This window comes from Fusarium poae, chromosome 2 (genome assembly GCF_019609905.1).
Source record: "Fusarium poae strain DAOMC 252244 chromosome 2, whole genome shotgun sequence".
NCBI classification, from domain to species: Eukaryota; Fungi; Ascomycota; class Sordariomycetes; order Hypocreales; family Nectriaceae; genus Fusarium; species Fusarium poae.
Genome location: NC_058400.1, coordinates 3,801,511 through 3,828,707, shown reverse-complemented (window position 1 = coordinate 3,828,707; position 27,197 = coordinate 3,801,511). Strand labels below are relative to the sequence as shown.

The 27,197-nt window shown below is 50.2% G+C and overlaps 11 protein-coding genes across 11 annotated transcripts; 6 read left to right on the top strand and 5 right to left on the bottom strand.

Moving 5' to 3' along the window:
- Positions 1–1,111: 1,111 nt before the first annotated feature.
- Positions 1,112–2,830, bottom strand: FPOAC1_005141 (uncharacterized protein; the record flags this gene model as incomplete). The annotated part of the gene is made up of 1 exon (XM_044849672.1): positions 1,112–2,830. One exon carries the CDS (start codon positions 2,828–2,830, stop codon positions 1,112–1,114), a length of 1,719 nt encoding a protein of 572 aa, XP_044708382.1.
- Positions 2,831–3,454: 624 nt separating this feature from the next.
- Positions 3,455–4,590, bottom strand: FPOAC1_005140 (uncharacterized protein; the record flags this gene model as incomplete). Its single annotated transcript, XM_044849671.1, has 2 exons — positions 3,455–4,248; positions 4,305–4,590. 2 exons carry the CDS (start codon positions 4,588–4,590, stop codon positions 3,455–3,457), a joined length of 1,080 nt encoding a protein of 359 aa, XP_044708381.1.
- Positions 4,591–4,902: 312 nt separating this feature from the next.
- On the top strand, positions 4,903–5,627 carry FPOAC1_005139 (uncharacterized protein; the record flags this gene model as incomplete). Its single annotated transcript, XM_044849670.1, has 2 exons — positions 4,903–5,067; positions 5,118–5,627. 2 exons carry the CDS (start codon positions 4,903–4,905, stop codon positions 5,625–5,627), a joined length of 675 nt encoding a protein of 224 aa, XP_044708380.1.
- Positions 5,628–5,710: 83 nt separating this feature from the next.
- Positions 5,711–8,467, bottom strand: FPOAC1_005138 (uncharacterized protein; the record flags this gene model as incomplete). The annotated part of the gene is made up of 8 exons (XM_044849669.1): positions 5,711–6,161; positions 6,218–6,571; positions 6,621–6,952; positions 7,012–7,313; positions 7,367–7,824; positions 7,935–8,056; positions 8,134–8,157; positions 8,393–8,467. The coding sequence occupies 8 exons, from the start codon at positions 8,465–8,467 to the stop codon at positions 5,711–5,713; spliced, it is 2,118 nt and encodes a 705-aa protein (XP_044708379.1).
- Positions 8,468–9,211: 744 nt separating this feature from the next.
- Positions 9,212–13,544, top strand: FPOAC1_005137 (uncharacterized protein; the record flags this gene model as incomplete). Its single annotated transcript, XM_044849668.1, has 10 exons — positions 9,212–9,301; positions 9,353–9,540; positions 9,614–9,668; positions 9,794–10,392; positions 10,451–10,877; positions 10,932–11,087; positions 11,135–11,702; positions 11,758–11,924; positions 11,983–12,512; positions 12,566–13,544. 10 exons carry the CDS (start codon positions 9,212–9,214, stop codon positions 13,542–13,544), a joined length of 3,759 nt encoding a protein of 1,252 aa, XP_044708378.1.
- Positions 13,545–13,962: 418 nt separating this feature from the next.
- Positions 13,963–15,351, bottom strand: FPOAC1_005136 (uncharacterized protein; the record flags this gene model as incomplete). Its single annotated transcript, XM_044849667.1, has 2 exons — positions 13,963–15,003; positions 15,058–15,351. The coding sequence occupies 2 exons, from the start codon at positions 15,349–15,351 to the stop codon at positions 13,963–13,965; spliced, it is 1,335 nt and encodes a 444-aa protein (XP_044708377.1).
- Positions 15,352–15,759: 408 nt separating this feature from the next.
- On the top strand, positions 15,760–16,254 carry MZM1 (Mitochondrial zinc maintenance protein 1, mitochondrial; the record flags this gene model as incomplete). Its single annotated transcript, XM_044849666.1, has 3 exons — positions 15,760–15,826; positions 15,915–16,091; positions 16,151–16,254. 3 exons carry the CDS (start codon positions 15,760–15,762, stop codon positions 16,252–16,254), a joined length of 348 nt encoding a protein of 115 aa, XP_044708376.1.
- A 278-nt stretch (positions 16,255–16,532) lies between these two features.
- On the bottom strand, positions 16,533–17,715 carry SLT11 (Pre-mRNA-splicing factor slt11; the record flags this gene model as incomplete). The annotated part of the gene is made up of 2 exons (XM_044849665.1): positions 16,533–17,510; positions 17,578–17,715. The coding sequence occupies 2 exons, from the start codon at positions 17,713–17,715 to the stop codon at positions 16,533–16,535; spliced, it is 1,116 nt and encodes a 371-aa protein (XP_044708375.1).
- Positions 17,716–18,932: 1,217 nt separating this feature from the next.
- ERG6_1 (Delta(24)-sterol C-methyltransferase) lies at positions 18,933–20,284 on the top strand (the record flags this gene model as incomplete). Its single annotated transcript, XM_044849664.1, has 4 exons — positions 18,933–19,145; positions 19,196–19,230; positions 19,332–19,653; positions 19,709–20,284. 4 exons carry the CDS (start codon positions 18,933–18,935, stop codon positions 20,282–20,284), a joined length of 1,146 nt encoding a protein of 381 aa, XP_044708374.1.
- Positions 20,285–21,249: 965 nt separating this feature from the next.
- PDB1 (pyruvate dehydrogenase E1, beta subunit) lies at positions 21,250–22,473 on the top strand (the record flags this gene model as incomplete). The annotated part of the gene is made up of 2 exons (XM_044849663.1): positions 21,250–21,651; positions 21,715–22,473. 2 exons carry the CDS (start codon positions 21,250–21,252, stop codon positions 22,471–22,473), a joined length of 1,161 nt encoding a protein of 386 aa, XP_044708373.1.
- A 676-nt stretch (positions 22,474–23,149) lies between these two features.
- Positions 23,150–27,015, top strand: FPOAC1_005131 (uncharacterized protein; the record flags this gene model as incomplete). Its single annotated transcript, XM_044849662.1, has 2 exons — positions 23,150–26,281; positions 26,335–27,015. The coding sequence occupies 2 exons, from the start codon at positions 23,150–23,152 to the stop codon at positions 27,013–27,015; spliced, it is 3,813 nt and encodes a 1,270-aa protein (XP_044708372.1).
- Positions 27,016–27,197: the final 182 nt, after the last annotated feature.

Sequence of the window (27,197 nt, the reverse complement as noted above, 5' to 3'; positions counted from 1 at the left end):
ACTCAATTGACGTAGCTGATACGCTGGCACAAGGCACTGTACTATTTCCATCCATGGTTGTTTCAGCACCTTGGCGTGTCAGCATCTGCTTGGGTAGAGGAAACCCAATGGCATAGCGCAGCTGATTCCCACGTCTACTGGAATGGTACAATGGGATTGAAAGTTACTCTCTCTTGTTTCTTCCCTTGTCTCCTCTCTGATGCGCTGTCAGTGTGACCTTCGTTCTCCGTTTCATGCTGTGGAGCTACACAATGCATGACATGATATGCAACGCCAATACGTCTGGTGCATCGTTGAGTCAATGGGTGTTGTTTCAGAAACACGGGGGCCTGAAGATCTCCCCTCTCAGGATCAGGTTTAATGTTTGCGTTGACGCATTGATCGCTCATTACCTAGGTATCTACAGTAAACAACCCAGCAAGTCGCCCCAGATTAGTGGCCTCAGGCTATTCAAGACATTTCAGCCCAGCGAGTCCATACAGCCACCCCTGATGAGATGTAGCTTTTGTACGACCTTGGTTTGGCTTGCGTTGCCTTTTTCCGAATTGGCTTTCCATGTCTCGATAAGCTTCAGCTAGCGAAACGGAAGTGCCTGGATTGATGCTCCGGCCTACGAGCCAGTAACTGTGTCGGACGATCCGTCGGTATGTCGCTCAGAGTTTAATTGCAACGCCTGGACAGTCAGGTTATCAGTTGCTACGATTAACTAAACAGCTGGGCCCAGTCGACATACTTCTTTCTTCATTCGTATCACTGATGATGCGCCAACCTTGTGTCCGCTCCGCGTAAGCAAGGCTTGCTAGGACTTTGAGCCGTGCTGCCTTGGTGCCTAGAGCCTCAATGGACAAGCATTGGTTTGCAACGGGTGGCTGCCAGGACTTTCGTCGAATCATGGTACGCACTCTGGTGTTGTCACTTGCAGACTGCCGTGGCTGGTTAAAATGCCACGTCTAGCTGGCGTCCTTCGATAGGAACGTGGCGTGAGCCGGAGGCGGCGGCGATTGCCATTGTCGGTAAAGTCCCGACGCGAATGTATGTTGTCCATTTCTCAGTAGAACAATGTTGAAGTCGCTTTTGACTTGTTGAGAATGGCGGTGTCGGGCAGTCGGCATCATGTAAAGTCGTAAACCATCAAGCTCTCGCGACCGTCTCGTGTCTCTTTGAGAACGATGACCATCTCATCGTCAAAGCCGACCCAATTTCTGCGGTCCTCCCACTCGGCCCGCGGTACTGTTGTAGGACTGCCTGTGCCATCAGCCGGTTGCCTGGTCGTAGGTCGCACCTCGATGCTGCTGCCTCCGACGCGGCCCTCTAGCTCCCATACGCGGATCTCGTCGCCCCGTGTGCTTATACTAACAGCCTTACCCCGCGGTGTAATTTCAGCGTCCGAGATGCCTGACGTGTGGCCCCAGAGGCGGATGCCAGAAGACAGCGAGAAAGATTTGGTGGTTGACGTGCAGAGGTATAAAACGAGCGTGTTGTCTGGTAGTGTGGCGAGGAGGTATGGGTGGCTGTAACAGAGGGTCATAAGCTCTGAATGTGACCCATGAGCTCGGGCAGTATCGACACCGCCTGAGGCTGCAATGGGGAGTGTCGAAGCAAGGCGGGATGTCAATCTGTCAACGCCGGAGGCATCCGGAGACGGCGTTATGAGTAGGTCTTGGACGCCGATACACCAGCCGTCGCGGACAGGGAAGGTGTACGCGATAGAGGCGCTTACGGAGGCCGACATACGTCGAATCGATAAAGCGAGAGGAAGGTGTGTGGTGTGCGACTTGAGAGACGTAAGAAGATAGGGCGGCGGCAGGATCGTGCCAATGTTTCGAGGCTTCAGCTGTAGCTCCGCTGTCCCGTGCGAGAGCGGTTCGCTAATCTCACTGGCATTGTTCGTAAAGTCGTCTGTCGGCTCAGGGGCCGGTCGATTAAATGTGTAGAGTGAGATCAGACCAGCCGCCGTTGCAGTCAATACATAAGGATGGCCGCAAGCAACCGCGATAATTTCCCCGTTGCGGCTTTTCTCGTGCCGGTATCTCCGCGTCAATTCTTGTTGTTCCAAGTTCAATCGCCACAGTCCGAAGCCGCCATCAGCGAATCCCACTGCGATATCCACCTCTGTCACAGAGCTGTTTTCGTCCACTGCCAGTGATGTCGGTGCATTATCATCATGTTCGTCGCCCTCGCGAAAATCGAGTTGCGCGGTCGGCCGTCGCGTCCGGAGGTCCCATGCACGCAATCCAGATTCCGAGTCGGCCGTTATCGCTATGCCATCAACGACCTTGATCAGCGTTCTCTTTTGCCCATCACCCTCTTCTGACGCATCCCGCACGCTGACTTCCTCCACTGCACATTTACCTCTGGCCCAGTTATGGCGCAACTTGTATTGTCTCTTCCAATCAATGCTCTCGTTCTTGCTGCCTTCTTTCAAGAAGGCATCATCCGGCGCTCTGCCTTTTCTTCCGTCTGCCCACACAGCCCGTCGCGCCGAGTATTGAAGTCGGGTACCGCCAGCTCCACCGATGCGAAATCCAGGTATACGCAACGCGCGTGGGAGGACAAACCGCTCGTAGTAATGTTCGCGCCACAGGTGAGCATCTGAGGCAAGGCGGTAAAGGCGGCGGGAAGTGGGGGAGATGTTGAGAAGCTCGGATGATGGAAGGAATGAAAGGATTCGTAAAAGTATTTCAGAAGATATTCTGGTAAGTATATCCTGGGATAGCGGGTTGCAAGCTGCATTGGGGATGCATGAACGCTTTAATGGCCGAGGTTGAACTACATCATGGGTGTGAGGGTCAGAGCTCTCCTCGCCGTATGTACCCTTGCGCTTTGACATTTGAAATCGCTTGTTGCGCTGAGCAGCCCAAGCCTGCCTGCAGCTGCAACGCTTCAAAGTAAGTTTCTATGTTTGGATGTCAAGATGATGTTGGAGCAGAAGATGCTCGAGGAAGAGTAAAAACATCGGTGGCGGTAGTTAGAGCTTGTCGTCCTGGCGCTTACCCTGTACGTGTGGTATCTGAAATTTTGGTTGGGGATGAAGGCATTGTGTGTGTAAGACCCCAGATACAGAGGACCTATTCAACATTTTCAACATTAATAGCCATTTCATTATATTGGTCCCTTTGTCCTGTATTGCCCCTTGGTATATTCACCCGTGTATGGACATGTAACCACACCATTCACAATTCAAGTATGCCTGGGTGGACAGTGGGAAACGCATATGTTTGAATGGATGAGTACAAGGAAATAATAATCACCACTTGTAAGGAGCATAACGCCAACATAGTTCTCCTAGTATCGAAATATGTTCATTAAAGTTCTTTCTGACGTCCTTATGCTTATTTACCTCTTTCTCTGATGTATGAACGCAGGGTATTTCCATAATGCGTGTCAAGGTAGAAACCTGATGTCTACCGTATAAGTGTTCCCAAACTCCGAAGATGCTGTACTAACTCTGCTTTTACAACCCGATCGCCGAGAAGAGATCATCATAGACTTTGCCAACCCAGCCGTCCATAAGTCCGCCTCTTGCGACAACACCCAGTCCTCCGACCGCCCAAAGTGCAGCGAACGCAACGGAAGCGCCGTGAAGAGCAACCCATTTCCGCCTTCGTTGCTTCATAGCCTTCTTCTCGGCGGGAACGCTGCTTGTTCCCCAGATATACTTGGTAGTAGGAGACAGGCCGAACCACTTAGCCTGACCCCAAACCATATGACCACAGCCAGCGGCAAGAAGACCGACATAAGAGAACCAAGACGTGATGGGATGTCGAGCGAAAGCATGTGCGACGTAGGCGAGGCCAATGTTGGAGCTATCACCCTCAACTTGTAGAGGTAAGATACGATTGACAAAGACATGGGCGGTGAAGAAGAGGGTAAAGGTGTATCCGGAGATCGAGATGTAGCTCAACGATGGCCACGGTGAAGCGGCCCTGGCACTCTTTTGATCCTTTTCAAGTTCTGTCCTTGAGCGATGAAGAGCGTACATTCCTGGGGTTGCTGCGCCATAACGCTGCATGTTCTGCGACCTCCTCAGCAGTCGAAGGGCAATACCTGATCCGATATGGGCGATAATAGGCAGAGCAACCAGTATGGGTTCGGTGAGTGAGGTTTGGTAAATTTCACGAGTCATAAGGAGGTAGGTTTCGGAACCGGGAACCGAGCGAGTGATAGCGGGGATGAGGGAAACGTTGGCAAGATGAAGGGATGTGAATATGCCCATTGCGTAACTTGAGAACTTCTGAATCCGCATAACTAATCGGAAGTAAGCATGGTTCTGTTGAGTGTTATACACATGAGTATATCCTTACGATAGAAAATAGGGCCAGGACCAGTTCCAGACCGGTTGAGGTTCGTGCTTGCACTCAAACCTGGAGCACCGGTCGAAGGGGCCCTGACAGATGAAATGCTGTTCTCCATTTCTTCGGCGGTCACCATCTCGTACCCATCATCGCTTCCTCGAGGTGATGGTCCAAGATCACGGCGGTCAATAGCGGGATCTGCTGGCGGAGAATCTATCGGGGAAGGGTCAAGCTGTTGCAGAGATAAGAAGCTTGCCTGTGAGGCTCGACGATCAGGAGATTGGTCAAAATCCATGGTGTTACCACGCCCAGCGTGTTATCTTTCTTTGTAAATAGATGAGAGAAACAGCTCCTGGAAATGCAGGCGGGGAGTCCAAACGTAGAAGAAGAGATGATGGCGCGCTCGTGACAGGGAAGTTTTTCCAGTTGGGATTAGCGCCTCAACGTGGTTGGAGACGGGGGAAGCTGCCATAGATTCTGGCCCGGGCAGTTGTTCTGGAAGCCCCTGCCGAAAGCCCCTGGGAATGACGTTGATGTTCTGGGAACCCGGTCAGCAAGACATGCCAGATTCTGATTGGTGGCAGATGTCCTCGAAAACCTTGGCCATATGAAGTTAGTGCCCGTACCCCCTAGTACCTTATCTCCATACTCAGTAGGCGGTGCTCAATCTTTCCCGATCAAACATTCAACAGTCGATGAGATCCACATCTTCCTTACGGCAAATCCACCATACGCGCTTGAAGAGAACATCAAGCAAAGAAACATGCCTCCTGTAAGCCCTAAAGTAGCATGATGATCGCCCCCTTACTGACACGTCTTTAGCGACACCAAACACTCCCTGCAGCGCAGACTGCGGCTGCGCGGGAAGCGCAAAAGTCTTTCTACTGCCAGCTGTGCTCTAAAGGCTATTCGAGGATGAATGACTATGAAGCTCATCTCGGCAGTTATGACCATAGTCACAAACAGCGCCTCAAGGATATGAAAGCCATGGTTCGTGACCCTAATGCTGGCTCACGTGCGCGTAAGGCAGAGGCCAAAGCGGATGGTCTCATTAGCATCAAGCTCCCCGGCCAGGAAGCTGCTGTGAGTACAGGAGGTGGAGGCGGAGGGTTCAAGAAAGGTGGTTTCAAGAAGAGTGGCTTCAAGAGTGCTTTCACCAAAGTCGAAAGCAGCGGATCAGGATCAACGCCATCAATCACTGAAAATCTCAAGCCGACCAACGCGTTTGAGCCTGCTCCTATCAACCCTGGTCTCCAGAAAAACCTCTCGTCAGAGAGCGACACCGAAGATGAGGGCTACGAGGTTTACAATCCGCGATTTCCTACCAACTAGATCTTGCGACACTCGGAACACTGAATGATAACATTGCGTTGATACATCTCTATCTATTGGCTCTGCCCTTCGCCCTTCACCCTTTACATCGGTGGCCACTGGGGACCCCCAATTTGAGATATATCCTGTTCCAACAATCCCAGCAAGTTGCGGCTTCCAGACATCCACTCTGCCATTTGCGCCACCTGCGAGTTATCTGGAAATGCAGCACTAGGGTCGCTACCGGCGGCGTTGATGTTTGTGTCCATTACAGGCATGAAGCCTAGTTGGCTCAGATAAACGTCAAACTCGTCTCCGATTGGCACCATTGTTTGGTCTTCTTGCTGTTGCGACTTGGCCTCGACATAAAGTGCCGCGACATTACTCATGACTTGGCAGAGTCGTGACAGTTTTTGCATGGTTTCTGAAGCGTCACTAGTTTCTCTAATTGATGTGCTGAACTCACACAAGAGGCGCAGGTCCTCTGCTGATGATGTCTCTATGACATAGCAGAACAGAACGAAGAAGGGGGCGAAGGGAGTCAACACCAGGTTCCTGCCACAGTGTCAGATATACTCGGAACTCATGAATAATTGTTACTGTGTACACACCAATGGACATAAATGTTTCTCGCATGAGGATCCTTCCGCACCAGTTCTATACAAGTTAGATGCGTATGTGTTGCCCTTCGAGCGGTCTCGATACACTCGTCACAGAACCTGCTGGAGGAGCCTTCGGGTGCTGGGATCGCTCGGTAGATGAGTGTCATAGTCGATAACAACTGGACTTCGTCGCCCTTGACGTGAATATCGACAAGAGGCGATGCTCCTATTTTCTCTAGCGAGGCGATGGCCATTCCTCGGCTCTCGTACGCCTGCGCCTCTACCTCTCGACACTTTGCTGCTAGCATCCGAGCCCTCTCAGCAATAACAGCAGGAGGTTGAGCTAGTGCTGCTGGGCAGAAGCTGATTCCTTTTAGCCAGAACAGCCAAAGACGAATGTGGGAACACTTACAGCTGCTCATATACTTGGCCTTGGAGCGTCGCAGCGCTGAGCCACATGGCTGCAACAGCTTTGGTTTCAAGGCTCAATATACCCTCAAAGTGAAAGGTGCGTGGAATATCAATTTCCCAATCTTGGATGAGAGGGGCACGCCCAAGTCGGATTGCCAACGCTTTGTCTGTCGTGTAAACATACCAGAAGAGGATTGCCCTGATACTAGCTTCTTCTGGATTGCGAACGGAGTGGTCTTTGCGGTGGAAACCTGCGGTCTGGCACATTTGTGCAGCAGCACTATTAAGGTGCCAAGCCACCGAGGGCCTGCACACATCAATAGCATACAGCGTCTGATGGTTCTGTTAGCGTCTATTCTGGTACTTCTCATGACAAGAAAGCGCTTCCTCACCCCCAACAACAGAGCTTGAACAGTCTCGATCCTAACCGACATGAAGAGAGACATGTTTGCCAGTCCTGTTTCCAGGTTGACTCGACTTGTGTAAAGGTGTGAGGCAAACTCGTCCTTGAGGACCTTGTTGTCTGTGGTCAATGAATGTTGCTCGAGAAACAAATAGTAGAGCCCAGCGTTGACAATGATGAACGTAGCATCAGTAAAGTCTTCGGTGGGGAAGTAGACCATTCGACAAAGGTTTGAGAAGTCACTAATGCCTACGAAATAACACACGAATGTGAAGAGCCCTGGAGGAGAAGCTAGAATTGGTCGGTGAGCAGACGGTTTGAAGAGCAGATGTTTTCACACGTACCCCTGGCTCGCTTCAGCATGGAGACGACGACGTCCATAGGAGGCATTTTGAGCTGACCCAGGCCACCTGGCGGTAAGGGTTGTTGTAATGGAAACCTAGGGCCATGACTGATGGATTGTCGACTCTGCAGTTCGGCTATCTGTCTTAGGTTGGCGAGGGCTTCCCACATCTTGGGGCTGACATCGTGCAATGAGGTACGCTCTACGGCATGCTCAAGGAGTTCGCTGGCAAACGTGGTTTGCTGGGCAATCACGGAGTCGCCGCCCAGTGCAGATTCATCATCAGAGCTTTCAAAGCCGACTGTCGAGGCAGCGTTGGCATCTAGACCAGCAAAGGCTGCAGGGGTTACGGGGACATAAACATTGCTACCTGGTGTCGAGGTGGGGCGCTGAGAGAGGTCGCGGAGGAGGTTTTCTATGTTAGCTAGGCGGACTTCGATCTGATCAATTTTGCGCTCACTGGAGGAAGCGCAAGTCACCGATTAGCAAAATGGAATGGCCTGCTCGCAAATAGACATGGCAGAGACGATGCAGATTTTCTGGAGTCAAGAGGATATGGGGTAACCGACTATTGAGATGAGATGAGCACTCGTTGCCTGGGCTCTTTGGGTCTCTGACCGACACCGGTCGATGTGCAAGAGCGTTTGGCTGTGCGACAGTTGGAGCAAGGCCAGTCTTTATCGCATCGGATCTATTCCATACGAGCGTTATCGATACAAAGCACACAGACTACGTTATTTTGTGATGGCACCTATGGGATATGCTTACCTTGCGCATGCGACACTGATCACACTGATTCACGAGATATTGAGTTAGTACCTAGTCGTGACAATGGACAAGCAACCGGACCAATACAAGCATGCATGCATGCATTCATTTTTCTTTTCTTTTTTAGCATATTGATGCACCCAAACCGTGCCAAGCAAAAGCAATGGGATGGTGTTGCAAACGACAGGTCCATTGCAGTATAAGCGGCAACTATCTCGGCCCATGAAGAATGCCTAATAATGTCGAAAATGCCACTTACCGCACGCCGTGTAGAGTCATCGGGAGCCGCGGGCCCGTTGTTGGTGAATCCCGGGCCAGTACTGGAATGGTCCATAAGAATGAATGTATGTATCTTGACGTGGCCAATGGATGACGTCGAGAGGCAAACAAAGGAGCAGTCAAGATTTCCTCTTTTTCGTAATTGGGGAAAAAAATACTGGAATTTGGGTGCTGACGACGCGGAACAGGTACAAATGGGAGAGAATATCGATCATGCTATGATGGCATGGAAGGAAGGGAAGAAGGGTTCGGAAAGCGCGGGGACCGATAACAAAACGTTAGGTACCAAATTGTGGCTTGTCAAAACAGATGTGGCTGCATACAGGTCAACAAATTGGGTTCAACTTCTTTTTCGTGTTCGTTACCTTGGGATAGTCACCTAGGTAGTTAGGTAGGTAGGTAGTTAGGTAGTTAGTATTCATGCACAAAGCTCGCCAATCAACTCACACTGACCTGACGTTCAACTTGCAAACAGCAACAAGGTGGTCGAAATTAACCACAGGCGGCTGAATAATTGCCCCGGTATTAGACTCTCTCCTAAACTTATTGGTGTCTGATGCCTGTGTAAGCTCATTGGCTGAACCGTATCGCGCGGGATGCGTCCAACGTCAACGCCAAGAGGCATCCTTTCTTTAAAAGTCTTGACGTTTGTCCGTGTTTAATTATATAGATAGCTAGCTACCTTTGGTAGTTTTCCAGTCGACAGACACGGACGGGTTATACAATGAAACAAGAAGGCCCAATTGGCAATCCGTCTGCCAAGACTGAAGGAGTATCAACAGAGCAGCCAAATAGCACAATGACGGTTACACTTGGAGACAAGGGCGAGAGTGATGGTGGTGGTGATACAAAAGAAGAAAAGAAGGATACAAGCTTCAAATATTATCTGGTAAGTTCTTTTTTTACTTGAATGTCTCTTATAGCTAACAACATACCTCAGCGCGTCTTTACTTACAACGATCGCTTGGGATGGGTCCTCAACGGTGTCGCATTTGTCTGCATGGTTGCCGCAGGCACAATTCTGCCCCTGATGGATCTTGTTTTTGGAAAATTCATCAACGTTTTTACCGATTTTGCTACTGGATCATTATCTCCTGCTGGATACCGAACTGAGGTCAGCAAGTACAGGTGCGGCTTTTCATCAATTGTGCGGTGCGCCCCAAGGGTTGGACACCTAAACTGACCATTATTTTGCTTGAAGCTTGTACTTTGTCTATCTTTTTATTGCGAAATTTGTTCTGACATATATCTGGACAGTAAGTACCTCCTGCTCGCCTGTCAAGTTGCATGCCTACCTTAGTACCTACCTACCTAGGTACCTAGGTAGGTAGGTAGTACCTAGTCTTCAATTCCACGTCGTTCTGATCAGATGCCTGTCCAGATACTTGTTTCCATCGCAGCCATCAATACAACAAAATCGCTCCGTGTTGACTTTGTCAGGAGCACTCTTCGCCAAGAGGTGTCATTTTTTGATTCTCCCGCATCTTCAATCCCCGGGCAGATCACGACCAATGGAAACCTCATCAACCAAGGAATCTCTGAAAAGTTTGGTATTACTATTGCAGCCCTTTCGACCTTCGTCTCTGCCTTCATCGTGGCGTTCGCAGTCCAATGGAAGCTCACTCTGATCGTACTTGCCATCATCCCGGTAAACCTCGTCGTCACTATCATCTGCGTGGCTATCGACACCGGCTACGAGTATGCAATGTTTGACGTCTACTCGAGGTCTAGTTCTTTGGCTGAGGAGGCTTTCTCGACTATTCGTACAGCCCACGCTTTCTGGGCCTTCCCAAAGCTGTCAGAACGATTTACAAGCACGCTACAAGAAGCAAGGAGAATTGGACACAAGAAGTCTTGGGTGTATATGATTCTGTTCCCCACTGAATTCTTTTGTATCTTTGCAGGTTATGGTCTGGCCTTTTGGCAGGGGATGAGGATGTACTCCGAGGGCGAGATCACGCAGCCAGGTACCGTCGTAACGTGAGTGTTTTTACCATGTTTCTTTCTGGGATGCTTTCGCTAACTTTGAACTTCACAGTGTCATATTTGCTATTCTCGTTGCTGCTACAGCACTTACTCAGATTGCACCCCAGACAATAGCCATCTCCAAGGCCACTGCTGCTGCGCAAGAGATGTTCGAAATGATTGACCGCAGGTCGCAAATCGATCCATTATCCCAAAAAGGCGAGACCATACCTGATTTCAAGGGCGACATCCAATTCCGTGGGGTCAACTTTGCCTACCCTTCCCGTACTAACGTGACGATTCTTCGCTCACTGGATCTTGACATTCCTGCTGGTCGAACAACAGCGCTTGTAGGTGCCAGTGGATCCGGAAAGAGCACTGTATTTGGACTCTTGGAACGATGGTATATGCCGATCAGTGGGTTGATCACGCTCGATGGACGCCCTGTTGAGAATCTAAACATACAGTGGTTACGGACAAATATCAGAATGGTTCAGCAGGTATGCATGGGGCATCCAATGTCACATAGCAAGTAACTGCTAACTTCTGTCCAGGAACCAACCTTATTTAGTGGTACCATTTATCAAAATGTCGTCGATGGTTTGACTGGTACGTCCTTGGCCGACCTTCCGGAAGATGAGAAGCAGAGGATGGTCATCGAAGCCTGTAAATCCGCCTACGCCCACGACTTCATCGAGACACTGCCCAAGGTATGTTCCTCCCTCGTTTTGTTTTGCCCCCCACTGATTTCTCCCAGGGCTACGATACTTGGATAGGCGAAAGGGGAGCGTCGTTATCCGGTGGCCAGAAACAACGTGTAGTTATCGCTCGCAGCATTATTTCTGACCCCAAAGTTTTGATGTTGGATGAAGCTACTAGTGCTCTTGACCCCAACGCCGAAAAGATCGTACAAAAAGCTCTTAATAATGTCGCCAAAGGTCGAACAATGATTGTTATCGCGCACCGACTGTCTACAATTCGTGATGCTGACAACATCATCGTCATGGCCAAGGGCGAAACAATCGAACAAGGATCCCACGACGAACTGCTCCAACGAGGCGGCACATACTCGCGTTTAGTCCGCTTACAGGACCTTGGCAAGGGCAGTACATCATCAGATGATGAGAACAAAGACACAGTGGAAGAAGAGGCAGATGCTCGTCTTGATCCTGTCTTGTCCCGCGCTTCCCAACATGCTGAAGCGGATGTTACACAAAACGATGCAATTAACTACGGACTTTTGAAAGGACTCTGGCTTGTAATTAGAGAACAAAGACCTTTATGGTTCTCTGGTTTCATTCTAGTCGTCATTTCCGGTTTAGGAGGTGAGTTGTTTGTCCACGTCTCGAAGGGGAAAGGGGCTTACTTACACTACTTCAGGCGCAACATATCCAGCGCTCGCTATTCTCTTCTCGAGAACCATGAAGGCATTCGAGACTATAGATGTTGGCGATGCGAACTTCTTTTCGTTAATGTTCTTTGTGGTCGCCCTTGCCAACTTTGTCATATATGCCGTGGCTGGCTGGGTCTGCAATGAGATCGGCCAAGTAAGTAGTTTGCCTACTCACCTGCCTCCGGTACCTGTTTTTGGCTAATGTTCTTCAGCACATAATGACGGTATATAGAAGTGAGCTTTTTGATAATACTCTCCGACAAGACATGAGCTTCTTCGATGACCCGGACCGCGGAACTGGTGCCCTTGTCTCAAGATTGGCCGCTGAGCCCACTAGTCTCCAGGAATTACTGTCCATGAATTTATCACTCATCATGATCAACATAGTTACAGTCCTATCAAGCTCCGTACTCGCGATCGCCTACGGCTATAAGTTGGGCCTGGTCCTCACACTTGCCGCCCTACCAGTGCTAGTTGGCTCGGGATATGTCAGAATACGACTTGAATACAAGTTCGATGACGATACTGCTGGGAGATTCGCCAAAAGCAGCGGTTTAGCTTCAGAAGCTGTACTGGGTATACGGACTGTTTCCTCGCTAGCATTGGAACGAGCTGTCATCGAGCGTTATAGCAGTGCCCTCGAAGGTCTTGCAAAAGAGGCGATCGGAAGCCTAGGTTGGAAGATGCTGTTTTACTCCTTCAGCCAGTCAGCATCTTTTCTTGCCATGGCACTCGGCTTTTGGTATGTATCACTTGCTTGCAAATAGTTGAGACGACACTGACAAGTGGCCACAGGTATGGCGGGCGTCTAGTGTCTACTGGTGAGTATACCACTGATAAATTCTACGTAATTTTCATCGCCGTTGTCTTCTCTGGAGAAACATCAGCGATGCTGTTCCAGTACACTACGAGTATCACAAAAGCACGGACAGCGATCAACTACATATTCGAGCTTCGGCGCCAAAAGGTGCTTCACGACGATGTAGGGAATGCTCCTGGCTATGAGAAGACCCCGCATGGGAAGGGCATCGACATTTCTTGCCAAGAGCTCACTTTTGCGTATCCTCGTAGACCTAAATTGCCGGTGCTTCGAGGTGTGGACATCAGCATCGAGCCCGGTAAGATGGTGGCTCTCGTCGGAGCGTCTGGATGTGGCAAGTCAACTATGATTGCACTACTTGAACGGTTTTATGACCCAACCAGTGGCACGATAATGGCGGAAAGTCAAGATATTAGCACAAAAGATAGACGATTACACAGACGCGATATCGCTCTTGTTCAACAGGAGCCGGTTCTGTATCAGGGTTCGATCCGAGACAACATATCCCTCGGCATTGAAGAGGGCAACCCGCCTGACGACGATATCATTAAGGCTTGTAAACAAGCCAACGTCTATGAGTTTGTGTCCTCTCTCCCCGAAGGCCTCGCCACTTCTTGTGGCAATCAAGGACTCTCGCTCTCAGGTGGCCAACGCCAACGCATCGCCATTGCCCGCGCTCTTGTTCGAAAGCCCCGTTTGTTGCTTCTTGACGAAGCCACCAGTGCCCTTGACGCAGAGAGCGAGAAGGTAGTCAAGGAGGCGCTGGATCGAGCAGCCGAGGGAAGGACGACAGTCGCTGTCGCACATCGACTAAGCACGATCCGGGAGGCGGATACCATCTGCGTATTTTCTGGTGGGAAAATCGTCGAGAGAGGGAGACACGAAGAACTTGTTGCGAGGAGGGGGCTGTATTATGAGATGGTTTTGGGCCAGTCTCTAGACAGGGAGGCATGATTATTCAGAAGTGCATCTGGGTTTGCGAGGACTAACCCTTCAATGTTTGACCACATGACAGCGGACGTCGGTTTGTTCTAGGTTTTGTGTCATCTCTTCTCATCTGGTCTTAACTTAACCATAGCCTTGGAATTTACAGCATATGATGATAGACTCTTGTAATATTCTTCATAGACCAAACTCAGTAGGATTAAGATAATTAGAATCCATATCTACCATGATGAAACTTATCACATAAACGGGTACACGTTCTCAAGGGAGGGAACAAGGCATGTGAATGATGGTAATGAGGACATAGTCCAACCACAGGCCACAGCTTGTTTCATCTTAATCTAGAATCCATAACTTCATTTCTATTTTATCTAGATCCTATCATGACAATCCCAAACGTTTTCCACAATCACATTAAACGCATCGCTTACGCCAAAACCTTGATGTCACCATCCTTGAGCTTGCCAGCCTCGACAAGCCTCTTGGTCTCGCCGCTCCAGACAGCCTTGATCTCGTCGGCGACCTTGAGGCCGTTAAGCTTGCCAGCAAGAGCAGCAATCTCATCGGGGTCAATCTTGCCCTGAATGGTCTCGACATCGTTAAGAACAGAGTCGATATCAGCAGGTGTGGGCTCGCCGGCAGCGAAGTAGTTGGCGTCCTTGACGGATCCTTTGAGCACACGCTTGTTCTTCTTGACAGCGTTCTTGGCAGCCTCCTTAGCCTTCTTGGAAGACTCACGATCGGCCTTGGCCTTCTCTTCGGCCTCCTTGGAAGCCTTCTCCTCAGCTTCCTTGGCAGCCTGAGCCTCCTCCTTAGCCTTCTTCTCCGCGGCCTCGCGTTCCAGACGCTTCTTGTTCTTAGAAGCGTTGGCTTCCTGTCGGAATCGCTTAATACGCTCATCTCCAGCTGAAGCATCGTCTAGCAACTTGCGGAGACGAGCATTGTCTTCAGCCTTTCTCTTCTTACGAGCGTTGGTGTTCTTACGCTCCTGGTGTCGCTTCTGGTCGCGGTTCTCGTTGTCATCAGGAACATCTTCATCGAGGTACTCGAAAGTTCGCCAGCTGTCGAAGTTGTACCAGAAGTTGTAAAAGTCCTCGACCTGCTCCTTGGTGGCGTCGGCGCTTCCAAAGGAGGGGACGGGGTGAGTCTTGGAGAAGCGAGCCTCGGACTTGAAGACCTTGCTCCACGCCTTGTAGTAGTCGGTCTTCTGAAGCTGCTTCTTGGTGGGGGGCTCGACTTCAGCCTCCTCATCAACAGAGTCAAATTGGCGGCGCTTGATGGGGTCAAGGAGGACGTCGGTGGCCTTCTGGATACACTTGAAGAACTGATCGTCGTCGACACGACCCTGGGCAGCCTTCTTATCGGGGTGGTGCTTGAGAACCTTCTTGCGGTGGGCCTTTTTGATCTGGTCCTCAGTGGCCCTCCAGCGGTACTTGGAAATACCAAGGATCTTGTAATGATCCTGAGTCTAGAGGTATATGCGTTAATAAAAGTACTAAGGTACGCATCGATAATTACGTACCTTCCAATCCTTGGCCTCACGCTGAAGCATCATGGGATCCTCAGGCTCGCTCTCGTCGCTAACATCGCCATCTTCGACATTCTTGGCACTCTCCTGGGCCTGGATGCGATCATCCTCAGAGAAAGTACGCTTGTGACGGGCTCGTCGAGCGTGGGCGAGGAAGTGAGGGCCGACAGGCTCGATGCTTCGCTGAGTAGCCTCAGAAAGCTTGCCAACAGCCTTGAAGTCCTTATCGGCAGCCCAGCCGCTGGGAAGGGCGGGAAGGGGGAGTGTCACAGTAGCCACCGAAGCCATTATGTGATGTGTGATTTGATGGTGATGAAGAGAGAAAATTCCCGTCAGCTTTTTACCTGCAATAATTTTTTTTCAATGGCGCTACATCGACTTCCCCCACTATGAACGTTATTGGCGGGGTAAATCCTAGGTACTAAGGTAGGTAGTGCTTGCAACCTAGCCTGTGGCCCAATAGGTACTAGGTAGGAGGTACCTAGGTAGGTAGCTGGACTCCGCTCCGCTGAGCCGTCAAAGACGCTGGACACATCCATCCAATCCAATCCATTGAAGTTGGACTGTGCTTTTTTCTCTCTCGATTTGAAAGTCATCTTTGACGACCTCGGGTAATCCCCCAGCACGATAGACTCACGAGTTGTTGTGAATCCCAATTCTCGGTATTCCCAACTTTTCAGAATCTACAAAGTCAGAATGACTACCGTCCCGGCTCTCAATGCTTACCGACACCTGATGCGCGCGGCACGCATTGCTTTCCAAGGTATTCAACCAAGCCAGAACTGAATGGGCACTTTGCTCCTGTTGAGATAGTTCAACGTCTCAGCTGTACTGACTGTTTGGCGTTTTAGGTGACGCTCCTGTTCTGTCTGCAGCTCAGCTTCAGATTCGTAATGAATTCCGTCAAAAGGCCACGATCGATGCGTCTGATGCTCCTGCAGCGATCAAGCACGCCGAGGAGGTTGCGAAGGTCCTTCGCCAGAATGTCGTTCAGGGTCGAAGAATAGAGGACGGCAAAGATTCTTACAGTAAGTCCCGGATGGACTTGATTTCAATAAGCATGAAAAGGAACTAATTGGCAATTTAGAACTGAGAATACACAAAGACATCGAGCGAGGCGACAACGAATCTATCAAGACAGCTGGCAAAGGCACAATCGGGGGAGGGTGCTGCGGCGGTGGTAAAAAATAAGAGGAAACTCTTAGTCCCATTGTACAATTTGTAATATTGTAATGATACCCTGAAGAATAAGTGAAACAAGATAATGACCACCCTTGCACTTTTCTTCCCGTCTATACCTATCTCGAGCATTTCCCAGCCGCCATGTTCAATTATCCTTTTCGCTAAAGACCACCTTACCATGATACTCTTTTCCTGACGCCAAACTCCGAAAGTATGATAGGCAATCTATCTACCTTAAATTCAACGTAAAAAAAAAAGAATAAGAAAGAAAAAGGTCGTGACATCGTCTAGTCTCCAGAAAGAGCAGCGTAGGCAGGTGTATCAGAAGCTCCAGGAGGTGCTGCCACAGGGGCAGGGAGAGCTGCAGACCGGGTACCGGACTCGCCACCGCCGTCCACCGATCGTGAACCTTGACCCTGAGAACCTCCCTGACGCTGTCTGGCATCACGCAGCATCTGACTTCTTTGTTCTTTATCCATAGTACCGATTGCCTTTGGTTGTCCCCATCGAACCCGCAGCGGACATCCAGCAATGACAGCACGACCTTGGCATGCCTCTGCGGCTTTCTCAGCCGCCTCTCGAGTTTCGTAGTTGACAAAGGCGCAGTGTGACATGTGTGAGCAGACCAAGCTCTTGATCTTACCATGCGCCTTGAAAAATTCCCTGAGCTTGTACTCGGGTAGGTCGTCCTCGATGCCAGTTACGAAAAGCGACATGATGCTCTTGTCGGCAGGGGGTAGCCAGTCGCGCGGGCTCGGAGGCAACTGAGCAGCGCTTGGGAACACCTGGCGACTCTTGCCGCCTGGTTTAGCTCCCAAAGCCGCGGCAGCTTTGGAATCTCGAGTTCGAATAGGGCCAGGTCCGCCAAGGCCAGCACCAATAGCTGCGTTTCCGCTTTTAGAACTTTCACCCTCCTCGATGGTCCTTCCTTTGCGGAAGTAGGGTTTACTATTTGCAAGTCTTCGTAATAACTCACGTGCCTTCTCATCTGTCTTTTCGTATTCCTCTTGTCCAACCTTTCCCTCCTCAATCAATTGTTCGTTATTTTGAGCGAAGTATTCGCGGTTGATGTCGGATTGGGGTCCGGGAGCGACCATCTTGAGAGCAGCATCGCGTACGACGATAGGAAGGCCAAATGAAAGATCAAGCATGCAACACTGACAGCAATTCTTGAGCCGGGCGCACGTCAGGCAAATGTTGGTTCGCTTCTTGCGACCGTTCGCGCGCGTAGCGCTCCAAGCAAACACAGTGAAAGGTCTAGTGCACTATTATACATCACGTTAGCCTTGTGTTGATGCGAATACACGAAAGAGATCCGCGCTGTCAACGTACCAATTTGCATTCGGCGCCATAGTCTTCTTTGAGCATTTTAACGTAAGGGTTCTCGGGGAGACACGTCTCGCAAACGGACGGAAAATCGGTAGTCTCCCATCCTGAGCGGTTAAGATCTTGCTTGATCTGGGGTGGCATGGCGGATACTTGAGATGATGGTTGCGCAGGAAAGCTTCAAGCTAACATTGATGACTTTTGGCGTTGAGGCGTGGAAACTCGGTCATCCGCCACCTTATGTAATACAGAATGGGCTCAGAACAAACTGCAATGCCGGAGTTGGCCGCTATTGGACACCAGGGATAGGTAGTGGGACAAACGAGTTGCGTTTATCGATAAGCATGGGCATAACTTTTTGGCGTAACTGCCTACCTGTCTGTACCTTGACAAGTATCGTCTCTTTTGGGTGGTCAGGCTTGTAAGCTCAAAGAAGGATCACGCATATGTCGATTATTAGACAACACTGTCATCATTACGCTTACCCAAGATTATGCTGCATTGTCTCTTTGTATGGAGATATGAGTATTCATACTGACTTGAGGTGGGTGTGCAGTAGTCAGCTCAACTTGGTATCTATACGAAAACGAAGGAAATCATGGTAACGATTCCCAACCACAACTCGCATTTATTGTGACTGATAGGGAATTCGATGCGACTTTTGGAGTCTTGATATCACCGCAACTAGAGCCTGTCCTGTTCTGGTTCTATTTGATATTTCAACGTTGTCATTGTAAATGACAACTTATTCTCGTAGACGCTTTCGTATTCGTATCATTTCTCGCAATTTGACAGTACATACTATGCGAGCATCTACGTTGTTATCTGTTAGCTGCACACTCACCGCCAACCATTCGCAAGCTGGGGCGAAAGCGACGGCAAAATTGCAAGGATAATTCCGTTCGCATCATGCAAAAGCAAGTCAGAGTCTCTTTGATGGAAGAGGGAGCGTGAGAAAAGTCCATGTCCTTCTTTATCACATGTATGTAGAGTCTCGAGGTGTTGTGGAGAGTTGATCCCTCTGCACTATTACTTCTGGTCGTATTCTTTCCGATCACCCCCAAACCTAAACGATAGACAGGGGGTCTAGTCCCCATAAGGTATAGTGCACGGATATTACTCAATTCGCGATTGAGATTGGATATCCTTAGACGGGATGGCTTGTGCAGCTCAGGGGAGGCCCTGAAATTTGTTGCTACTGTACAACCCGTCAAGTCTGCATACACTTTTACCATTAAAGCCAACCCGTTCCCTCAAGGTTTCCGACTTTTCAAACCCTACATCTTCAATTCGCCTGTTGTCCTCTTCTCCTTTGACTTCTCGTTTATCTTTTCTCGCCTTCACTTCACACCATATTCAACATGGTTGCCTCATCGAACACCGGCCTCGAGCGCGAGGACCACCAGCGCGATGCCGACTTCAACAAGGCCATGCACGGCAACTCAGCCCAAGCCCGAGGTGGCGTCGCTGCCATGTTCCGCAAGGGCGGTGCTGCTAAGCAGGCTGCTGTTGATGAGTACTTCAAGCACTGGGACAACAAGCCCGCAGAGAACGAGACTCCTGAAGAGCGAGCTGTAAGATGCCCCTCCTATTTCTTTATGGCGGTGACTAACGCAGCGGTCAGGCCCGTCAAGCCGAGTACGCTACTTTGACCCGACAGTAAGTAACCTAATCTCTGTCTTCGTTTCCCCTGACATTCCGAGTCGTGTCCCAAAAGTCTCGGGTATTTTTCAAGCCAAGTACTGACTTGAACCTCGCAGCTACTACAACCTTGCTACCGATCTCTACGAATACGGATGGGGCCAATCCTTCCACTTCTGCCGATTTTCCCAGGGTGAGCCCTTCTACCAGGCCATTGCCCGCCATGAGCACTACCTTGCCCACCAGATTGGTATCAAGGAGGGAATGAAGGTTCTTGATGTCGGTTGCGGTGTGGGTGGTCCCGCCCGTGAGATCGCCAAGTTCACCGGTGCTCATATTACTGGCCTGAACAACAACAACTACCAAATTGAGCGAGCCACCCACTACGCCTTCAAGGAGGGTTTATCAAACCAGCTTCAGTTTGTCAAGGGTGATTTCATGGTTAGTAGCTCCTAGTTACCTCAGTATCCTAGATGCAGGCTAATTCCGTCACTAGCAAATGTCTTTCCCTGACAACAGCTTTGATGCTGTTTATGCCATTGAGGCTACCGTCCACGCTCCCACTCTCAAGGGCATCTACAGCGAGATCTTCCGTGTTCTTAAGCCTGGTGGTGTCTTTGGTGTGTATGAGTGGCTCATGACTGACGAGTACGACAATGACAACCTCCGCCACCGTGAGATTCGATTGGGCATCGAGCAGGGTGATGGCATTTCCAACATGTGCAAGGTCTCCGAGGGTATCGCTGCCATCCACGACTCCGGCTTCGAGATGCTCCACCACGAGGATCTCGCGGATCGTCCTGATACCCTCCCCTGGTACTGGCCTCTGGCTGGTGAGCTTCGCTACGTCCAGACTGTTGGTGACTTCTTCACTATCGTGCGCATGACCACCTGGGGTCGAACCATCGCCCACGGTCTTGCCGGTATCCTTGAGACCTTCAAGCTTGCCCCTGCCGGAACCAAGAAGACTGCTGATAGCTTGGCCCTCGCTGCTGACTGTCTTGTCGCTGGTGGCCGAGACAAGCTCTTCACTCCCATGTACCTCATGGTGGCTCGCAAGCCTGCCGCGTAAACAGGCAGGTTCATGACAACAAAATTTCCAAACAACAATTTCTCATGAGGATCAAAAAGGGAGTAAATTATTCTGGCTGATGATGCACATACGTATGAAGTGGCACGCCTCGGGATATAGAGGACCCAGAAGGCAGAGGAGTTTGGGGACAATATTGGCTTATAATTATAATAAACATACCAATACAATTTCATCTTTCTTGTCGTTGATAGAACTATCTATAACCAAAAGTTCGATCGTCCATCCGCCTCCCTTCATTCTATCAATGGATATTGATGTGATAAACATGCGGTTCCTCTGTTTCTCCGGTACCGCTTAGATATGAACAACAATTGGTGCACTCGTTTTTTTCTACCTTAGTACCTATGCATCAGGTGGGTTCAGAATGGTCCCTCAATGTTCCCCCTGGATCCCCCCAACAGACTGACGAATGGGTCGCAAAGGCTGCGTTCTGAGCTTTGATAGGCGCTTTCTACTAGTCTAGTTGGCCATCTACCCTTCCAAACAATGCTACACTCACTCAATGGCAAGGGTCTTTCGAAGCGTTGGCCGTACTTCTGTAGGCGGGGAGCAAAGAGGGATAAAGCTGCCCGAACTAACGGAGGGCCGCTCGGGGGGATTTGGAGAGCGGGTACTCCATTAGTCACCCAAACTTGGTGAGGGCTTAGGTACCTCGCAGTTCCGGCACGATACGTACCGACTGGCCCCAAAAAAAAACTGAGAGCTGGCCAGCAGAAGCGTTCTTCGGTGAAATTCCCTCTCTCAACCCGACTTGTTCATTTCTCAACACCAACTTCAGCTCATCACCATTTTCAATTCCCACGTCAAAGTCGACGACTCGGGAATTACGAGAAGCTTGTTCTCTGCAGCTTCTTGCCTTTGACGTTTCCTTCTCTCGTCCTCGTCGATAATCTACCGTCCTCTACTCGACTTTGGGTCAATTGGCTGTTCAACAAACGCACATCATGTCTCGCATTCTTCGACCCGCAGCTCGCCTCGCTGCTTCGACTCGAGCTATCCGTGCTCCCGTTGCTCCTTCGGCTGCTCAGTCTGCCATCACCCGCGCTGCTCTTGCGCGACCCGTTGTTTTCGGTTCCGCCCAGACCCGATCCTACGCCGACAACAGCTCCGGCGTCAAGGAGTACACCGTCCGAGATGCGCTCAACGAGGCTCTCGCTGAGGAGCTCGAGCAAAACGAGAAGGTCTTCATTCTCGGAGAGGAGGTTGCCCAATACAACGGTGCCTACAAGGTGACCAAGGGTCTTCTCGACCGCTTCGGTGACAAGCGTGTCATTGACACCCCCATCACCGAGTCTGGTTTCTGTGGTCTCGCTGTCGGTGCTGCCCTCAGTGGTCTTCATCCCGTTGTAAGTATCTCAGCACCTGCTTCGTCATGTTCAATCACATTCTGACCGCTTTTGCCTTGTTAGTGTGAGTTTATGACCTTCAACTTTGCTATGCAGGCTATCGATCAGGTTATCAACTCTGCCGCCAAGACCCTCTACATGTCTGGTGGTATCCAGCCCTGCAACATCACCTTCCGTGGTCCCAACGGTTTCGCTGCTGGTGTTGCCGCTCAGCACTCCCAGGACTACTCCGCCTGGTACGGCAGCATTCCTGGTCTCAAGGTCGTTTCTCCCTGGAGCGCCGAGGATGCCAAGGGTCTCTTGAAGGCCGCCATCCGTGACCCCAACCCCGTCGTTGTTCTCGAGAACGAGTTGATGTATGGTCAGAGCTTCCCCATGTCCGAGGCTGCCCAGAAGGACGACTTCGTCATTCCCTTCGGCAAGGCCAAGATTGAGCGATCCGGCAAGGACCTGACCATCGTGTCCCTCAGCCGCACTGTTGGCCAGTCTCTGGTTGCCGCTGAGAACCTCAAGAAAAAGTACGGTGTTGAAGCCGAGGTCATCAACCTGCGATCCATCAAGCCTCTTGATGTTGAGACCATCATCCAGTCTGTTAAGAAGACACACCGTCTTCTATCCGTCGAGTCTGGCTACCCTGCCTTCGGTGTCGGATCTGAGATCCTTGCCTTGACAATGGAGTACGGTTTCGACTATCTCGATGCCCCTGCTGCTCGAGTCACTGGCGCTGAGGTCCCTACCCCTTATGCTCAGAAGCTTGAGGAGATGTCCTTCCCTACTGAGAAGTTGATTGAGGACTACGCTGCCAAGGTTCTTCGTCTGTAAGAAAAAAAGGAGAGAGAAATGAGTGCTGAGAAAGAATCCGGTCCAGCTGCTTGCACATATCAGGACAGCGCCCATATTTATGTGCCCAGCGTGGCAGTGCGTGTCCTACGCTGCTCGTTGTGATCATCGGGATTGAGACACAGATGATCTGGTCCGATTGGCGTATTTGATGGACACTGCCTTTGATAGACGTGTGGAAGGAAAGGAAATGTAATTTTATCGCGTGTTGCCATGTGTGTTAATGGCACGGCAGCCGTCTTATTAATGATCTACAAATTCATATATGTGCTTTCAATAGATGGTGAACTACTAGTGTTGTGATTTAACCAAGCCAAGGCAACGCCAGGAATAGTGGTTGTCATGATAGAATAAATTCTCGAATTTCCACTCATAGAGAGCTTCACCCGCAAGGCCACTGGAATAAAGAAATCTTAAATACCTTCCGTGCACAAATTTCGACGTTTGGAGTGATCAAATGCATATTGTTGAGTGCAGGGTAGATGAAGTGGGGCTATAAGCTGTCATGAATGTCCCGCCATGAATGTCAGAATCACCAACGTCAATGGTGGGGCATTTCTAACTTTGAGCCTTCATCAATTTGATCTTGATATTACAACGAAAAAAGAAAAAACAACTCGGCATTGATTACGCTTGAAGTTTTAAGAACTCAACTGGCATGGCTGCTATAGATGCTCTCCTTGAGGGGGAAGCTCAAGAGATCGACCAGCGACAACCTTCGACCCAGGATCCTGTTGAGCTCAAGCGTCATCTAGAGGAGCTACTCCTCTCGCCTTCACCAGAGTTCTCGCCAGAATGGCTGAACCGTCTACAACAGCGATGGACCTTCGAGGCTGATTATACATCTCTGTACAAAGTTGCACCACCACACACTCGAACACTTACTAGATTCCAGCGTCATGGACTGGAAGGCCGCGTTACAGGCTACAAGAACGTCACGGTTCCTGCCAACAGTGCCACAGCCAAGAATTCGACCAGTCTTTCGAGAAAGCCTGCGAACCGCGCTGATTTTGTGAGAGGAGCTGCCGGCTTCTTCCCGTTCGCACCTGGTGGTCTTGAAGGCATTGAGGCGACAGCAGCATTCGAGGACTCCGTTCACACAGGAGGTGTCGCAGAGCCAGGCAGCACTGGGAACAAACTGGAACGAGTCATACAGCTCGGTAACGAAGGCGGGCTGTTGGAGATTGCACCTGGAATGAGCCGAGGCATTGACTTTGCGAAGAAAAAGACAAGTGTCAGTCAAGAGGATGCAAATGCTGTCAAGGAAGTCCTTGAGGAGGAACCCGAGGAAGCCAAGGTTGGTCCTGAGGATGAAGAAATTTCACCAGATACCGCTACGCCAGAGCTAAACACAGACTCTGGAGAGGGTGGGGATGATATCGACGATATCTTGCCAGTAGAATTCCCTGCTCTAGAGCCCCATGGAGTCCTCGCAGCTTCGAGTGCTCGCAAAGCTGGCCGTGAGTGGGCGCACATGGTTGACATCAACCACGATATGTCCAATTTTAGAGAGCTTGTACCTGATATGGCTAGAGAGTGGCCATTTGAACTCGACACTTTCCAAAAGGAAGCAGTATACCACTTGGAAAATGGCGATTCGGTTTTTGTTGCAGCGCACACATCGGCTGGTAAAACTGTTGTAGCAGAGTACGCGATTGCGCTGGCTGCTAAGCATATGACGAAAGCAATTTATACCTCACCCATCAAGGCGCTGAGCAATCAAAAGTTCCGCGATTTCCGACAAACATTTGATGAGGTGGGTATCCTCACTGGCGATGTTCAGATCAATCCTGAGGCCAGCTGCCTGATCATGACGACGGAAATCCTTCGAAGCATGCTTTACCGGGGCGCTGATATTATTCGAGATGTCGAGTTCGTTATCTTTGATGAAGTGCATTACGTCAACGACTTTGAACGAGGCGTTGTCTGGGAAGAAGTTATCATAATGTTGCCTGAGCACGTGTCACTCATCCTATTATCAGCGACTGTTCCGAACACTAAGGAATTCGCCTCTTGGGTTGGTCGAACGAAACAGAAGGATATCTACGTTATCTCTACCCCGAAGAGACCCGTGCCCCTTGAGCATTACCTTTGGGCTGGGAAAGACATCCATAAGATTGTGGATTCGGAAAAGAAGTTCATCGAAAAGGGCTGGAAAGATGCACACTTTGCTATTCAGGGAAGAGACAAGCAAAAGCCTGCGGAGACTACTGTTGCTGCGCGTGGAGGTAACCCTCGGGGCAACCAACGCGGTGGCACTCAAAGAGGAGGGCCTCAACGAGGCGGACGAGGCGGAGGCCAACAAAGGGGAGGAAACCAGCAGCGTGGTCGCGGAGGGCCACCTCGCGCAAGTCATACACCTGGCCATATGGGCCGTGGCGGTCGTGCAGGTGGCTTCACATCTGTTGCGCAGGACAAGAATCTCTGGGTCCACCTCGTTCAATATCTCAAGAAGCAAACCCTACTTCCAGCCTGTATATTCGTGTTCTCGAAGAAGCGATGTGAAGAGAACGCCGATGCTCTTAGCAACCAAGATTTCTGCACAGCATCTGAGAAAAGCCATATTCACATGATCATCGAGAAGTCAGTCGCGCGGCTGAAGCCAGATGACAGGCAGCTCCCGCAGATTATCAGGCTGAGGGAACTGTTGAGCAGAGGTATCGCTGTTCATCATGGTGGACTGTTGCCCATTGTGAAAGAATTAGTCGAAATCCTCTTTGCTCGGACACTAGTGAAAGTGCTGTTTGCCACCGAGACGTTTGCCATGGGCCTGAACCTCCCTACACGCACGGTAGTCTTCTCGGGATACCGCAAACATGACGGACACTCGTTCCGAAACCTGCTGCCTGGAGAGTACACCCAAATGGCTGGCCGGGCTGGCCGTCGTGGTTTGGACACTGTTGGATCTGTCATCATTGTACCACCGGGGGGTCTTGATGATGCCCCCCCCGTTGCAGACCTGCGTAACATGATCTTGGGAGAACCTTCAAAGCTACGCTCGCAATTCCGGTTGACATACAACATGATCCTGAATCTACTTCGAGTAGAGGCATTGAAGATTGAGGAGATGATAAAGCGCAGTTTCTCTGAACACGCCACTCAGCAGTTGCTTCCTGAGCATGAGAAGGATGTAAAACTAGCACAAGCAGATCTGGCAAAAGTCAAGCGAGACTCTTGTGAGATCTGTAATGTTTCAATGGACGAATGCCACCAAGCTTCCCAGGACTTCAAAAGGCTCACATTCGACCTCTATAAGGGCTTGTTGGCCATCCCTATAGGACGAAGGATGTTTTCTCAGCATCGTCTTGTGGTGTTTAACTGGGACGGCATCCGTTCAGTTGGCATTCTTTTGGCAGACGGAATTAGTAATAAGGGCACGTCGGAAGATCCAACACTCCACATATGCGCCATCAAGTCCCTTCGAGACCGACGCGACGCCACCGACCAGCTCCCGTTCATTCCTGCATTCCGAAAATACTTCCATGAGCTCCCGAAGAGCAAGAAGCGGGTGCAAACCAAAACCCTTCATGTCCCGCTGAGCGACGTAGAATGCCTTACAAGATGGGTAACGAAGGGCATTGTCCCTGAGATTTTCCAGGGTGGAGATGGCTACCATCAAGCGAAGGATCGCCTGCAAGAACTATGTGGCTCATGGGACGATAGATTAGAAGAGCTGGATTTGTCTCGAATCAAGCAATTACAGCTTCAGGAGATTGTAGAGACGAGGGTTGATTTGGTCAAGACGATATCGAACTCACCTGCTGAGAGGTGCTCGGAGTTTTTGAAGCATGTATGTTCACACCTCTCTGCGCGACCAACTTATCGAACTAATCATTATAATAGTTTGCCATGTGTCACGATGAATGGCTCATCAAGGAGCATATCTCTCAGCTAAAGCAATCTTTATCGGATCAAAATCTGCAGCTTCTGCCCGATTACGAGCAGCGAGTTCAAGTACTCAAAGAGCTTGGTTTCATTGATGACGCCACTCGTATTCAGCTCAAAGGCAAGGTTGCGTGTGAAATCCATTCCGGTGATGAGTTGGTTCTTACTGAGCTCATTCTCGACAATGTCCTTGCCGACTACGAACCAGCTGAAATTGCCGCCCTCCTGTCCGCCTTTGTGTTCCAAGAAAAGACTGACATGGAACCGTCTTTGACTGGCAACCTCGAGCGTGGAAAGGAAACCATTGTCGCTATTTCCGAGAAAGTCAACGATGTACAAACTCGATTGCAAGTGATTCAGTCTGCTGATGACTCCAACGATTTCGTGTCTCGGCCACGATTCGGCCTAATGGAGGTGGTGTACGAGTGGGCTCGGGGCATGAGCTTTAAGAACATCACCGGGTTAACCGACGTTCTGGAGGGTACTATTGTGCGAACGATTACACGACTAGATGAGACGTGCCGTGAAGTAAAGAATGCGGCCAGGATTGTGGGTGATCCAGAGCTGTATCAGAAGATGCAGCAGGCTCAGGAGATGATCAAGAGGGATATCACAGCAGTGGCAAGTCTTTACATGTAAAACCAGCATTGATATGAGGCAGTCGTCGTGTTCGCCGAGTCTGCTATGGATGTAACCTCTACAGGTGTCATAGATGCAGAGAGAACTGTTGAATTCAGCAGCGTGTCCGTCACATACATTATATTAATCAAAGTGACGTGGAAGTGGCCCTATCTGATGTGTAGTAACCATTGAAACATTCG